This window comes from Sesamum indicum, linkage group LG11 (assembly GCF_000512975.1).
Source record: "Sesamum indicum cultivar Zhongzhi No. 13 linkage group LG11, S_indicum_v1.0, whole genome shotgun sequence".
Taxonomy (NCBI): Eukaryota; Viridiplantae; Streptophyta; class Magnoliopsida; order Lamiales; family Pedaliaceae; genus Sesamum; species Sesamum indicum.
Window position 1 is genome coordinate 12209121 of NC_026155.1, and position 14240 is coordinate 12223360.

The following is a 14240-nucleotide window of genomic DNA, read 5'->3' on the forward strand; positions in this document are numbered from 1 at the left end:
AACATATATTGGTATGCAGCTGAAACTGACAAAGGTATCCTAAGGGGCTATGGACTGCAGACAAATTGTGTTCTCGAGGTTGCAGATGACTTCTGTTTCGACACAAGGGATCTATGGTCAATTGTCTTCCCATCAGAGTCAGAAAAGATTGCTGCAACTGCAACCAGAAGTTTAAATGAGGTGCTCCTTTCTTCTTTATTCCTATTTCGTCAGAAAATGAATTTTGGGCTGATAGAGACTTCTGACTTTCTTGAGAAAGTTATGATGCAATCTTACTTTGCTATCATTCATATTTGAAAGCCTTCCTTTTCATGAGCTACTAAATCTCACTTGAATCACCTACATATAATGTCAAAATTGTCATTAACTTGGGGAATCTTTCCACATGTTTAGACAACATTTTACTTATTATGAGCTTTTGTGTCCCTTTTATGAGTTTATCTAGCAGTGTACACCACCTTGTTAGTTAACTACAATATACTAATTGTTTATCTGTCATTCATTTTTAGCAATGGAAAAGCCTGTGTTAAGACACAATGAATGTTCAGCAGAGATGCTTTATTTATCAAGCATTAGAATTTTTCCACACAACTTTATTATTCATGGGTTATCTTTTCCAGCCATCTTGTGTTGATATTTTTCAAGTAGAGAACTGGGCTTGTACAGGCATAAAAGCTTTCAGATTCTATAGTTCAATTTCAAATTGATGACATACTATGAAGTCATGGTACTGTATTGTCTAAAAGCTGCAAATAATATTCTTTCTTAGTTAATAATCTTGCTACCAATACATTTGGTTGAAGCAGGTATGCTTGGATTACCTTATTGCTGAATCCTGTATTTCACTAGTTTCCTATTTCTTGCTGCTATTGGTGGGCTATTGCACAGGAATGATTGCTGCACATGATTTTATGAATTGTGCCTAAAAGATAAATGGCATCTAAAGCCTCAGTGAAATCTGGCTTGAATTTCATCTCTTTTTGACGTAGTCAGTATAGGATGGATGCTTGGTTGACATTTTCCTGCAAAGGTTTTTATCATGATATTATAGACTTTTAGCTGTCTGATGATTTTCCTTCACACATATTCTTGTCTTCTCCAGGTAGTTCATACTCAAGCAAAGGTGACAGCTGATCAGGAAGTGATGTACAAATATATATCGAAGAATCTGCTGTTTTTGGCTACTGTTGCACCCAAAGCTGTTGGTCCTATTGGTTCAGTTACCCCAGATGAGTCATCTCTGGTTGTTTACGTGATTGATACTGTAACTGGTCGCATATTGCACCGGATGACCCATCATGGTTCGCAGGGTCCCATAAAGGCTGTAAGTTTTCCTTCTCTTACAACCATCCACGGAAATTACCATTGCATAAACCCCCCTCTAAACAACCAAAAAAAAAAGAGTGAAGAAAAAAAGTGAAAAACTAGTTTGATCTTATATCTAATGGTGTGCTTTTCTGTGGTCTCTTTTCATTGTGGAAACTGAATAATTCACCATACTTTTCTTCTCCAAAGGTCTTTAGTGAGAATTGGATTGTCTATCACTACTTCAACCTGAGGGCCCACCGGTATGAGATGTCTGTCATTGAAATCTATGACCAAGCTCGTGCGGTACTTCCTTCAGCATGATCTTATGTATTTTCATATTCCCTAGTGTCTGCACTTGCTTATATTATTTCCATATGTAGGAGAACAAAGATGTTTTGAAGCTTGTTTTTGGGACGCATAATCTTACATCTCCTATAACGGCGTACTCCCGCCCTGAGGTCTTCACAAAGTCACAATCCTATTTCTTTGCACATTCAGTGAAGACCATGGCAGTGACATCGACAGCCAAAGGCATAACGTCCAAGCAGGTTCTTCTTGGTACAATTGGCGACCAGGTCAGCGTTTTTAATTATATTTCTGATTGTTATTTGTGGTATGTCTTTATATGATACCTCCCCTAGTCCACTTTTGAGTTCTATTGTGTATTGGAAATCATCATGGAGATGCTTGGTTCTTAGCTGATCGTTTTATGCCTTGAATCTATTAACAGGTTTTGGCTCTTGATAAGCGGTTTCTGGATCCCCGGAGGACAGTTAACCCCACTCAAGCTGAGAAAGAGGAAGGAATTATTCCTCTTACTGATTCATTACCAATTATTCCTCAGGTGATTGCTAAAACTAAAAATCATGACTTTCTTTCAATCTGCTTTTTCCAAGGATGGCTACACTTTACATTTCTTCTTGCTGTGTACTTGTGGACATTGATTATGTTGCCAGTTATCATGCTGATGCACAAGTGAACTCTCTAAAATGCGGGCTTGATATTCATTTAAGAAACCTATATGATTGTGCGTTGGTCTTAGTTTATTATAGTGTGCATCTGAGCAGTAAGGCTTGATAATCATTTAAATTGTTTTAGCACTCTTGGTAGTCCCCGTCTTCATGTACATGACCATTGACCCAAGAATTTGTAGTTCAAGATTGAGCTTGAGTATGAAGGTTGAGACATGTTTCGAATTCCATATCTTAGGATGTGGTTGTATTTGCTGTTATCTTGTGAACCTGAATGTTACTTTTGTCTACAGCCCAGGACCTTTATTTAGTTTTGTATATTAATACATAATCAACCCTTAATTAGAACGAAGAGCAAACTGGAATGTCTCATAGCATTTTAACTTTTAGCTGATTGTTGAATAAGTGGATAGCAGTAAAATTGTTCGACCTCCATACTTCTGTAAAGAACCATTGAAGCCTGATAGAGTTTACTATGTAGAAAGATTTCGTTGGCTCCTTAGTCCAAATTATTATCCTTTTCTGCCAATGCATGTCATTAAGTGTTTGATCCTATTTCTCCCTTTTGCAGTCTTACGTAACTCATGCTCTTAAGGTGGAAGGTCTAAGAGGCATAGCAACTATTCCTGCAAAGCTGGAGTCAACCACCCTTGTTTTTGCTTATGGCGTGGATCTCTTTTTCACTCGACTTGCACCTTCCAGAACATATGATTCACTTACTGAAGATTTCAGCTACGCGCTGCTTCTAATCACAATTGTTGCCCTTCTTGTGGCAATTTTCGTTACGTGGGTTTGGTCAGAAAAGAAAGAGCTTCAGGAGAAGTGGAGGTGAACAGAAACTGCTTGCGACTCCATCTTCCTGTGACCTTTGTAGTTTGCAGGAGCTTTTTGTTGTCTTAGATCTCGGACCAGCCACTTTCTAGCATGCTTTTCCTGTGGTTTGACTTAATTCTGATTGATGAGTACAAAATCTTCAATCAAATGTTGTAAATTCAAAAACAGAGGAAAATTGGAAGACAGAAAAGGTAGGCTAATTGTGCTTAATTCTGTTTCTATCATAGCGACATATTGTTACAGAAGCACACTGTCAGTGAGGATGAAAATTTGATTCTTTCCTCACACAACAATTTTCTAATCATATTTGCATCCAGGTTTGTGCATCATTTTAATCATCCGAAAATGTTTGTTATTGAGGCTGGTGATTCTTCTCACTCTGTTTTACGAGATAATTTGATTGATTTTACAAGCTCAATGAAAACTGTATATAGAATGATTCTTGGACAAAGGTTCTGCATTCATGAAGTAATTTTCTGTGATACGATTGAAGCGTCAGTAATTCCAAAATTTTACATGCAATCGCCGTGCGATGATTGATGTCTAATTATTATATTTCCTTTTCAATTTTAGGAATCAATTGAGGCTGCCTTAACCAGCAAAAATATGAGTGAAGCAAATCAAGTGAGTATCTTTGATGGGTAGACTTGGCCGTAAAAAAGAATAACTAAGAAAGGAGAGATAAGCTGCGCAGATCTATTCTTGGAAAAGAAGATGAGATTACATTAATTTGGCTGCCAATCTTTACAAATATATGAATCAGCAACAGTGCCAATAATGGGACACAAAGAGTAATTTACAAAAATAGACAACCTACAGTTACCAATAAATGCAGCATGAGAACAATATTACTCTTATGCATTATTTTGAAGACTGCACCAGTTGATAAGCTGCTGCTCACACTCAGCTGTCCAGCATTCATAAATTCATCTTTACTGGAAGTTATGGATACATTCACAGACAAAGAACCTGAAGGAAAATAATCATATTGTAAATAAACGGTAGAATCAGATTTTTACCACCGGTAGAAGATGAGGTATATGGGATTTTTGGTCTGGTGTTTAGATGTTCTTAAGATGATGAAACGAATTGGACAGAAGGAAAAAGTAAAACTTACAATCGTAGTCTGCCCATCCTATTCTTTGATGAGCCAAATCATAAACAAAGATTTTGTCTTTAAGAACAAGATCTGGAACAAGAAAATAACAAATAAGTTCTGCAGATATTTGCTTTTGAAGTTTACGGACAAACCAAAAGACACCATTTCATCGCCTGAAAAAGTGATAGCACATCAATCATCTCAAACTAAAACATAATTGAGTCTGCATTTTGTATCAGGGTGTCGGACTGTTCTCCTGCCAAATCTAGAGAAGCTAGGAAGCAAATATCTTTCATTTTATAAGTTGGAAAAGGCTGTTGTTTGCAGACATGGTTAACATGCAAAACATGGTGTTATGTCCTAAAAATGATATGATGGATTTGTAATTTTTCATGACGAAATGAATTAACCTCTCAGAAGTCTACCACCTGCTTTGATCCTGGCTTGAGTTATATTCTAGTCCATTACATCTCCAGCTGTCTTTTGCTCATTAAGCTTTTAAGTTAAAACCAAATGAAGTTACATGCACAGCTTTGGAGAAAAAAATACACGAGAACTGATGGTGATTCATGCTGACATTTTGTTTATCAAAATTTTTTATTCATTTAGGTTTGTCTATTATGTGCAAAAATCATTAGCTTGAGAAGAAGGTTCAGTGGGTCATAGGAAGTAAGTTCATAAGACATATTAAGCAGACCATCGTCCTTAAGAAAAGGCAAGCAACTGACCTCCTAAAATTGTTGTGCCTTGATTCTGAACTTTAATGAAGCCCATGCACCACATTGCAGCACCATCCTGAAAAACAGCAAGAATGAAACATTTTACATATTTACTGAGAGCTGCATAAGAATAATAGAAATTCCAACAACGATAACAATAATTATGGTCATGATGTGATGCTGCTGCTGCATGTGATTATAGTAACAATAGTAACAAATATAATCAGGACGATAATGAAGATATTACAGTAAAAACAAAAACAACAATAATAGAACTAGCATGATCCAAAGTCAACCTTGTCAGTGATCAGAGTGGTCTTAACAGAATGTGGAGGAATAATGAAGACATCAAATGCAGAGACAAGTAGAATACTCACAAGAAATCCCGTGCGTATGAGGTAGTCAATTGGTCTTAAAATCATGGATGCACCCCCAGCAAAATTCAGAGCAACGGGTGGGAAAATCTCAATTACACTGATAAGAGAAGAAACATTTTTATTCAGGTCTCTATAAATCCTGATCAAGGATGTTTCGTCAGAGTAGCACTAGAGATAACGGTCTAAACAATGAGGAAAATGCAAACCTTGTAGGGACTAGATAGCATTGATTTCCTCTTGAAATAATTGGTCTTACAGATGGAGAAACAGCTGCAGTTATCTGCAGAGCCAATAAGACCTCACTGTTGGTGCAAAAAACTATTAACTTTGTTTACAATAACGTTGCTGCATAAGACCTAATTATTCAAACAGATTTGAATAGGGCAAAGTCTCATGTTTGTAGTCGGATAATGCACGTTAGTATCAGAATGCTTCAACTATTTTAGTTCCACTAAGTTCGTTTAAGTCAACTACATGATCCCGGCTCTAGCAGCCTGGGTCTGGCAAGAGCATTTAAGCATGCCCTTGATGTCACTAATGAGACATATGGTGCAAGATGAGAACTGTCACATTATCACAGGTTCTAGCTTCAAAAAATTCATGACTGACGAGAGGCAGTTCTGAAGTGGGTTGAGATATAATTACAGCAGAAACAAAAGGATCATAAGCTCCTTCCACAAGGTATGCCAAAGTTGTTCCAGAATCAACAATGGTTCCCTGGTTGCCAGATGTTGCAAAAACTGCCGGATCAATAGGTAATACTTCTCCGTTGACAGCAATGCTCTGGAGATATAAATTGTAATGAGACCTGAAACATTAGTGATAAAAGGTCAAATTAGAAGTATCTCAAACTTCGAAATGCACTTTACCCACACAAATAAGGGACACAAGAAATGCCCACTAACTAGATGCTCATCGTGTGCATGAAATTTCAATTTCCTTATTGTGATGCATGTATCATAACAATCTTATACCATAGCAAGTGTCAGTGAATGCTTAAAACCCACAGACAATGCCAAAACATTTCCATCTTGTAGAAAATATACGTACTGTGATGGAACAAGGGGAGTATAAACGATTCTTGGATCCAATATCTCACCAAGAACTAACACACCTCCACCATTTCCCTCTCCTCTCAAGCAATGGGAAAACACTTTAGGTGTAATCCTGCGAGAAGACAGTTGCGATATTACTGAAAGATCCTGCCGGCCAAACCCGAAGATCCCATCAACTGCTCTATCTGATTTAGTCAAGTCCCCAAACAGAGAGGTGCTGCACCTGTTGCCACAGAAAATGATGATGTCTCAGCAAACAAAAATTCTAGTTGTCATATGCCCGAAAGGACAAGGAGATAGAAGTGAGAAATATAGAATTTAATGTATGTCAAGCCCAATGATCGAAATGTTTAATAGAGTAACTTTCTTTTACTTTGGCTTCCAATTTCCCAGAAACTCAACACATAGCCTTTATTTTTAACATATCAAGCTTTGCTTACAGCTTTTTATCTCAAGGTTAGTGCCATTCTACAATCAAGTTGGTTGTGTGAATGATAATGGCAAAATAGTACAGCATAAAGGATTACTTCTGTCATGCAAGGGGAGTAGCATATATACCAAACCACATCTGAGAGCACATGTATGAAGAGCAGGAGTCAGATTAACAGCTTACCCAAAAACAATAGGAGCGGACGAATTGGCTACTAATGAAGTACCCAAAATTGAGTCAAAATAGAGCAGGTCAGATACATAAAAACCAGCAGTGCCGCTTCCATCTCCATATTGAAATGAGTAACCACATTGGTTGCTTTCAGCAGAGCATTCAGCAGATGCAGTTTGAACTATGGAAGCACATATATTATCTGAGCAGGAAATAGGAGAAACAGTTGAAGAGGCAGCAACATCGAAGAAATTCAGAGGAATCTGCAAGTACAACCCATCATCAGTTCAATTTGGAACTCAAATTACTTACAGTGAAGTATCAAAGAGAACAAAATCAAATATTATATAACAAGATAAATAGCGAGCATTTACTCCCAGTCCACTACTCTGGGGGCAATTGTTACAAGGACTGCAAGTAACCCACAAGATGTCACTCCCAGTATCAATTTGCACATTGAACTCTCGCGGTGGAGATCCCAATCTCACTTTGGTAAAATAAAGTCTGTATAATTCAATAATCCTTAGTTAATTATCAGAGAAAGAAAACAAAGTTGAATAACTAATTATCACATGATCATGTGTGCACACAAAATCACAAATAACTGGAATATCAAGACAAAATGATGACATCAAAGTTGAGAAACATAAACAAAGCAGACATTCATTTCCTAAATTTTCCAATAAACCGTACGAGAAACTAAAAATCTCAGCATCACACAATAATTGAGGACCCCAAGCGAGAAATAGAATCCAACAGCAAAGTCCAAACAGTGAATTTGACCTGAAAAATGCAAACAACATAAGCATTGTCCAGAGCCTCTGTTTCAACATTCAAATGAAATAAAAGGAACACAGTGTTCAAAGAATACCTAGAGCCAGAACTATCAAGATTATCTTTTTCGGTGTACTTCCTTTCCACAAACATAAATTTCTTTAACTTACTGACCAACCCAACAGCGACGAAAGCAGAAATGAGAAAGAATCAACGGAGCGCTGGTTTATTCCATTCAATTGCCGACTTCGCCAAGATATCGACAGCTCAAACATGATAAGCAAAAAGGAATGAACTACACAAACAAACACAAAAAGCAAAGGAAAAAAAGTTCAAAAGAGAAAGGCTAGAATTTTCAGAGGTGGGATAAAGTTACCCAACGACGTAGGGATCGGAAGTACCCAGGACCGGGAAATCTACGATGCCGCCGGAAAAGCTCTGCAAAATCCGAGCGTGCCTCGCACGGTCCCGCGCCTTAATCACCTCAAGCTCCACCCTCTCCCTCAACGGAAACGCCCTCTCCAGAGTAAGCACTCTTTGAATTCCCGCGCCGCTCACTGCCGATACCAAGGTGGCTGCGACAACAGCAACCGTCGCCGCCATCACCTTCAACACCCAGCCAGCCATCGCCGGCACTCCAATGGCCCACTAAAGTGTATTTTATGGTATACAACTACTCCTGCTAATCCGTTGCGCTTGTTATGCAAATCAAACGTAGAATGAGAATCAAAAGTTGTGTGTGTGTGTGTGTTGTTCTGTTGGTACGAGATTTGCTGAGAATGTCGTGTACAAGTACCTGAAAGCACACACTCATACACGCACAAACACACCACACACGTATTTATATACACACGCAGACACAGAGGCCCGGAGACACAGAAAAAGGTTCCTATTATAGAAACAAAGTATATTTCCCGTGATTTAATCGCAGTAGTTTAGCAAAGGGTAAAACGGTCACTCAGGAATTTATTTTAATTTTGATATATAATAAAACAAAATAATAATTAAACTATCATTCTCTCCTCCTCTAAGTTTTAGTGTAATTATATACAAATACTTTATAATTTATAAAATTACATTTAATATCTCTTATGTTTGTTTCTATCTAACAAATAAATTAATAAAAAAGTTGAATGAAAATTAATATTTAACCTCAATTAACTTATTACTCACTGATTTCATGTCAAATAATTGTTTTTATTGAAATAACCTTATAATAATAAAGATATACTTCCTTACATACATTATTATTTGAACATTTATAAGAATAATTTTATTAGAAAAACAATTTGTCTGAACCTACAATAGGTCAATAACAAGTCAATTAAGTATTGATATAAATTTTTATTTAATTTTTTACTAATATCGACAAATTCGATAAATTTTAACAAACAGAGACGTCTATTTATTAGATAGAAATAAATGTCAGTAGTATTAGATGATTTTTTTTTAATTTACAAAAAATATATATTTATATATAATTATATCGAACTTTAAGAGAAAACAATATAGTTATTCTTAAAATAAAAAAAGACTAGGCGGGTCGAACTATAGGGATCTTTTGTCACAATTTGAGGTCTCATTTGTAGACCACATAAGACCCAAAAAATTCACCCTTATTTCGGATCAATTTATACTTTTAAAAATAAGTGGTAATTTTAATTTTGGAGTTACTAGAAGCCTTATGGGAATTGAACAACAAACATAAAATGGGAGCATTGACGTGAATTTTGGCTGCTCGTCTTTTATTACAAGGAATTGATAATATGTAAAAGTTGTGTAGACTTAATTAGCATGGAAATTGCATCTTATGTTCCGTGGTAGAGCGTTCACACGCTTGACTTTTGTACAATGTTGTTGATGTCACTGTCGGCCGTAATTCAAGTGTAAATTCTAAGCAAATCCCATTCCATTTCAACTTATCAAAATAAATAAATAAATAAATAATCCAACTTGTGCGCATGCTGATTTTCCCGGATATTCTTCTACACACCTCAATTATTATACTGAAATTACTTGGTATTGATTTTTTCAAATTTAGTAAGAACACAGAGCTCCAATTTTAATGCGGAAAGATCTAAATCTATTTAGATAAGATAGAAATCTTGAAATGTGACCTGCAAGATAAGAAATCATAAGAACCACACTGAATATGTCCTGGTTATAGTTATCCAACGTTTAAGTCAGCAACATTCTTAAAAAATTAGAATATAAAGGTTGCACTAAAATATAAGGTTTCAAAAGTTGTATTTGGGGTGTCAATAACTAATATTATACATATACATATATTCCAACTATTGACCAAAAAATAATCGAACGATCATTATGAATCCTTACATACTCGAGTTTAAATCAGTCGAGTCGGGTCGATACGACTGAAATATAAAATGTTGAATCTTGGCTTATTTTGTAATTAATTGAAGAATTGGGACACTTATGTAAAATTCCAAAATTAGAGGTTTAAGCAATTTTAGCAGATAACCGTTGTTTAATTTGTATAATACTTTCTGAGTAGAAACAGGAGCAGCTCAAAAAGCTACTCTAGAAACGTTCCTACCTACCAAGGGCCCATAACACAACTTTTTACATTCGATATAGCATATAACTAGTAACTCTAAACACTGTGTTTAGCAGCACATATATATATATATATATATATATATATTAATTGTCAATGATAAAGATAAAGCATATATATGTATGTGTGTGTAATTACGTAAGTGAATCTTGCATGCTGATTCTCCATATCAAAGGCTGCACGGAACAGTTGAATAAGCTTTGGTACAAAAGGATGATAGCTAGCTTAAGGGCTAAGGTGTCAAAAGGGTATGTATTGAAAGTTGCGTTTATTCGTTTTACAAAAAATTTCTTCCACATAACTAAATCAATCACAAAATAAGTATGATATATTTATTATGTGATTGATATAAAATAAAAAGTCACCATAAAAGTGCTGATAATGACATTTATTTTTTTTAGTGACGAGAACATATTGTAATGAAAGTTGAGAGTGTTTGAACAAAGGACTTAATAATTACAATTTTTTACTAACAAATCATAGAATTTGATATGGAGTATGCTTATGACTTTGATTTATATCAACCTAATTTAAATAATTTTAAATAGAAGCTTTAAATAAAAAAAAATACTCTTTTCAATATTAAGTTGATAAGTATTTATTTTGACGACCGTAAACACCTCCTAAATTGTGTTATGCTGACTAAATATTGAAAAAGCTAGCAGTATATATTTAGAGTTTGAAATTGAAATTCAAAATGTTAAAGGGGTAAATGAAATTTTATTCTTTCATTTAAATTCAAAATGAGTGAACAAAGTGAACAATATCCAGCAAGCCTTTGTTTAAAACGGCAAACCGAAGATAAAGAGAAGGAATAGACAAGTTGAAAGAATATCATCCTTTTAGACCGTCTCTTCATAATCAGACCGGATCCATCTGATTTAATCGAGAACCGACCATGTATTCGTGCAAATTCATATCATGCAAGTTGGTGAAGTCAAAATCGATACGGACCGATCTTGGAATAAATATATATATATATATACTTGAGGTAGGGAATATTAATTTCAAAAATAAATTTTTTTGGAATATTTAAAAGAAGATAAAACTATGTAACTATTGTAAGGTATAATAATTATTAATATGGCTTATAGCAGAAGATTAATTTTGGTTTCTTCTCGTGGAGAATGACTATGAAAAGTCTTTAAATACAGGTAGGTATGCTTGTGGATTTAGGTATAGACAGTGGAGTCATACAAGTCTTTGTACGTACTACTGTACTTGGGATCCATCTCAATTATCATTAGATCAACAATTTATTTTAAAATTAATTAAAATTATATATATATATATATATATATAAGTTCCGACCGATAATATTGTCGTAATCCTAAACCCCATCATAAGATTTCGTGTGCATTGATTTGATTCTGTTTTATTTTATTTTGGTTGGTATATGTCTCATGAAAAATGTTTAACCAAATCCTAATTTAATAAAAAACAGCCTTAGCGCGAAGATAAAGATAATTTTGAAGATTACGACATTGACCTCAAACTATGCTTAACTGCTTACACATTGGATAATCTAAAATAGGTATACATGTAATTACGATTACATTATAAATTTCAATTATCAACAATTAGCATACAATTATTAACGCGAAATATATATAGCTAATCAGTAATTGAATTAAAGTGGGCCAATAATCACACGTTAGTGGGATTTGAATCAATTACCTCATGATTATGTGACTTCAATTTCGTCAATTAAACTGGATTTCGTTAACAACATATAAACTAGCACACATACAAAAATATCAGTGTATATTTATGTTTATTTTGCTCTTTTAATTTAAATTATGATATTTCAAAACTGCGTATTGAAACCGTTTCATCCAAATTCGACCTACTTTGCATTTCATATTAGGAAAAAAGGTGTTTAGAAAGACCTTTAAAAATGGATTTTTATATACATAAGGCTGGAATTAAAACTTTGTTGAAATGGAATGTAGTCATTTTCACTTGAATTAATTCTGTATTTGTATGTGGAGACGGTACAAAAATTGGAGAAATGATGATGAAGGTAGTAGGTTGTCTGATTTAGGAACACAAGTGAGTACAAAATGGAGGTATTACCATTCAAATAACAACTTTATTCCATGATCCATCAAATGTTGGGTCCAAGTCATGATTAATACACATGAGAAAAAAGTGGTTAGTTTCCTTTTACTTATCCCACAATTCTGCACAAACAGTAGTTGCTGCCCGGATCCCTCATGTTGACTGGATCCAACTCATGTATTATCAACAAAAATAACATAACCTCCTTTTTGTATTTTGTAAATATGAATGGACATAACTTTGTAATAACCTCAACGGTAAATTACAATAATTTTTTTTTAAAAATTTTCATAATTGATCTGACTCTAGTAAGAGTCTCTTGATGGTCGGATTGAGCTCGAAACCGATCACCCAAAAATGTGGTCTTGAGAAAAGAAGAGACCGTTAAGGTAGTTGGAAACTTCCCAACTAAAACCCTATGATGTTTAAGTTAGTGAATGTTTAGAGATGATCACAAGCGATTTAGAGTATTAAATATGATCGAAAAGGTAATAAATGTAACCTACCATAAATACGTGCGAATAATATTATTTATAAACTCAGATGTCCGTATACAGCTGGATCACGTGACGGCATCTCAAATGGGGGTGTTGCCAGGATATTTACAGTTTGAGTTTCAAGTTCCTAATTTAAGGCAAATATGAGCGGGCTGGGTCAACAACCCAACCTGAAAAAGTGTAAGGATTTTCAGGATTTTACGTAGACTAGCTTACTCTATTCTTCCTCAAAATTCAAATAATGAGGGAGATCCAAGTCCCTTTACTGGAAAGCAAAGGCTATGAGACGCAGTCAAAGTAGCCCCGATTTTGTAGGGGCATTTTAGTCTATTTGGAGGATAATACCTCCATCATTAATAATTATAAAAATCCTTTAAAATTAATGGACATATAATAAATATCTCCTTTCAGTGGACTATCACAATGGAGTATTTATTAATTTCAAAAGATTATTTGTCAAACGATGATGAAATATTTTTAATCATAATAAATTTAAAGAGAATTAATTGTAATTTCCTATAACTTCGTTTTAAAATTATGCTGACTTGAGTCGAAGCAGAGGTGATGTGGAATGAGTATTTGGAAATTGGGCTTCAGAGTTTTGGGCTTTCGGCCCATAATGAAAAATAATTGTCTTTTGGATTTAGGCTCAATTTTGATATTAATATTGTTATTGAAAAGTTACAATGAAATCTGCCCGTTTAATATAATCCATGAATTAAGAATTTTTATTAATATATAATAAATATTATGATTATTAATTATGAAAATTGATGATATATTGTAATTAAATTATTGAAACAATTTACGAAAATTGGTGTTAAATAAGGGTGCCGCCCTTAGAGTTAAGAGGGGACAAAATGCATAAAATCCCCCTGTGTTTTACAAAGTACGCAAAAACACCCTCTTATTTTCATAATTGCTAAAACCCCCCTCCTATTTGTTCTAGTCAGCAAAAAATCTTCATTCTATTAGCAAATAACGAGAAGTGGAGGAGACGCGCGTTTATTGCGTTTGGTAGTCATTTTATGCGATTTAGGTTCATATTTAATGACACTTTGGACTAAAATACTCTTCCATGAGTTTATATAACATACAAAGGGCTTTTTGACTTGTTTTATGTTTTCCTTTTGTCAGTTCTCACCTTAAAAAATAAATTAAAATTTCTCATATTAAATTTAAATTGAAATATTAAATTAAATTAAATTCAAATAATTTTATAATTGTTAATTATTAAATCTAACTATTATCTTTAATTAATTAAAATATATATTTAATTATAATTATTATTATTCATTAGCCAAAATATTTAATTATTATAATTATTTAAAATATTCTTAATTAACTAAAATATATTTTAATTAAT

General features: G+C 34.2%; 2 protein-coding genes across 3 annotated transcripts in view; one reads left to right on the plus strand and one right to left on the minus strand.

Moving 5' to 3' along the window:
* LOC105174154 (ER membrane protein complex subunit 1) overlaps positions 1 to 3451 on the plus strand; it is a 7923-nt gene extending 4472 nt beyond the window's left edge. Inside the window, exons 7-12 of the mRNA XM_011096157.2 lie at positions 1 to 180; positions 1103 to 1324; positions 1516 to 1611; positions 1689 to 1883; positions 2039 to 2152; positions 2851 to 3451. The exon at positions 1 to 180 is cut by the window's left edge and continues 543 nt beyond it. Coding sequence (XP_011094459.1) covers positions 1 to 180; positions 1103 to 1324; positions 1516 to 1611; positions 1689 to 1883; positions 2039 to 2152; positions 2851 to 3111 — 1068 coding nt within the window. The 3' untranslated portion in view covers positions 3112 to 3451. The remainder of the gene's footprint in view (positions 181 to 1102; positions 1325 to 1515; positions 1612 to 1688; positions 1884 to 2038; positions 2153 to 2850) is intronic.
* On the minus strand, positions 3757 to 8603 carry LOC105174156 (aspartic proteinase-like protein 2). 2 transcript variants are annotated; one of them, XM_020697966.1, is made up of 12 exons: positions 8140 to 8280; positions 7836 to 8033; positions 7658 to 7747; positions 7339 to 7468; positions 6977 to 7227; positions 6359 to 6586; positions 5954 to 6116; positions 5515 to 5588; positions 5309 to 5405; positions 4941 to 5007; positions 4231 to 4302; positions 3757 to 4082 (listed from the first exon to the last, which is right to left on the minus strand). In XM_020697966.1, exons 2-12 carry the CDS (start codon positions 7889 to 7891, stop codon positions 3910 to 3912), a joined length of 1401 nt encoding a protein of 466 aa, XP_020553625.1. In that variant the 5' UTR covers positions 7892 to 8033; positions 8140 to 8280; the 3' UTR covers positions 3757 to 3909. The 2 variants fall into 2 exon arrangements, with proteins under 2 accessions (XP_020553625.1, XP_011094460.1); XM_011096158.2 differs by lacking the exons at positions 7658 to 7747; positions 7836 to 8033 and having other exon boundaries at positions 3765 to 4082; positions 8115 to 8603.

What these genes read in the sequence shown, in the direction of transcription:
- LOC105174156 (XM_011096158.2), bottom strand. Translation starts at nt 8,365, where the DNA reads ATGGCTGGCTGGGTGTTGAAGGTGATGGCGGCGACGGTTGCTGTTGTC. An exon ending in ACTCCCCTTGTTCCATCACA is followed by an intron (nt 6,117 to 6,358) that starts GTACGTATATTT and finishes CTAATGTTTCAG; the next exon opens with GTCTCATTACAATTTATATC. An exon ending in TGCTATCTAGTCCCTACAAG is followed by an intron (nt 5,406 to 5,514) that starts GTTTGCATTTTC and finishes TTCTCTTATCAG; the next exon opens with TGTAATTGAGATTTTCCCAC.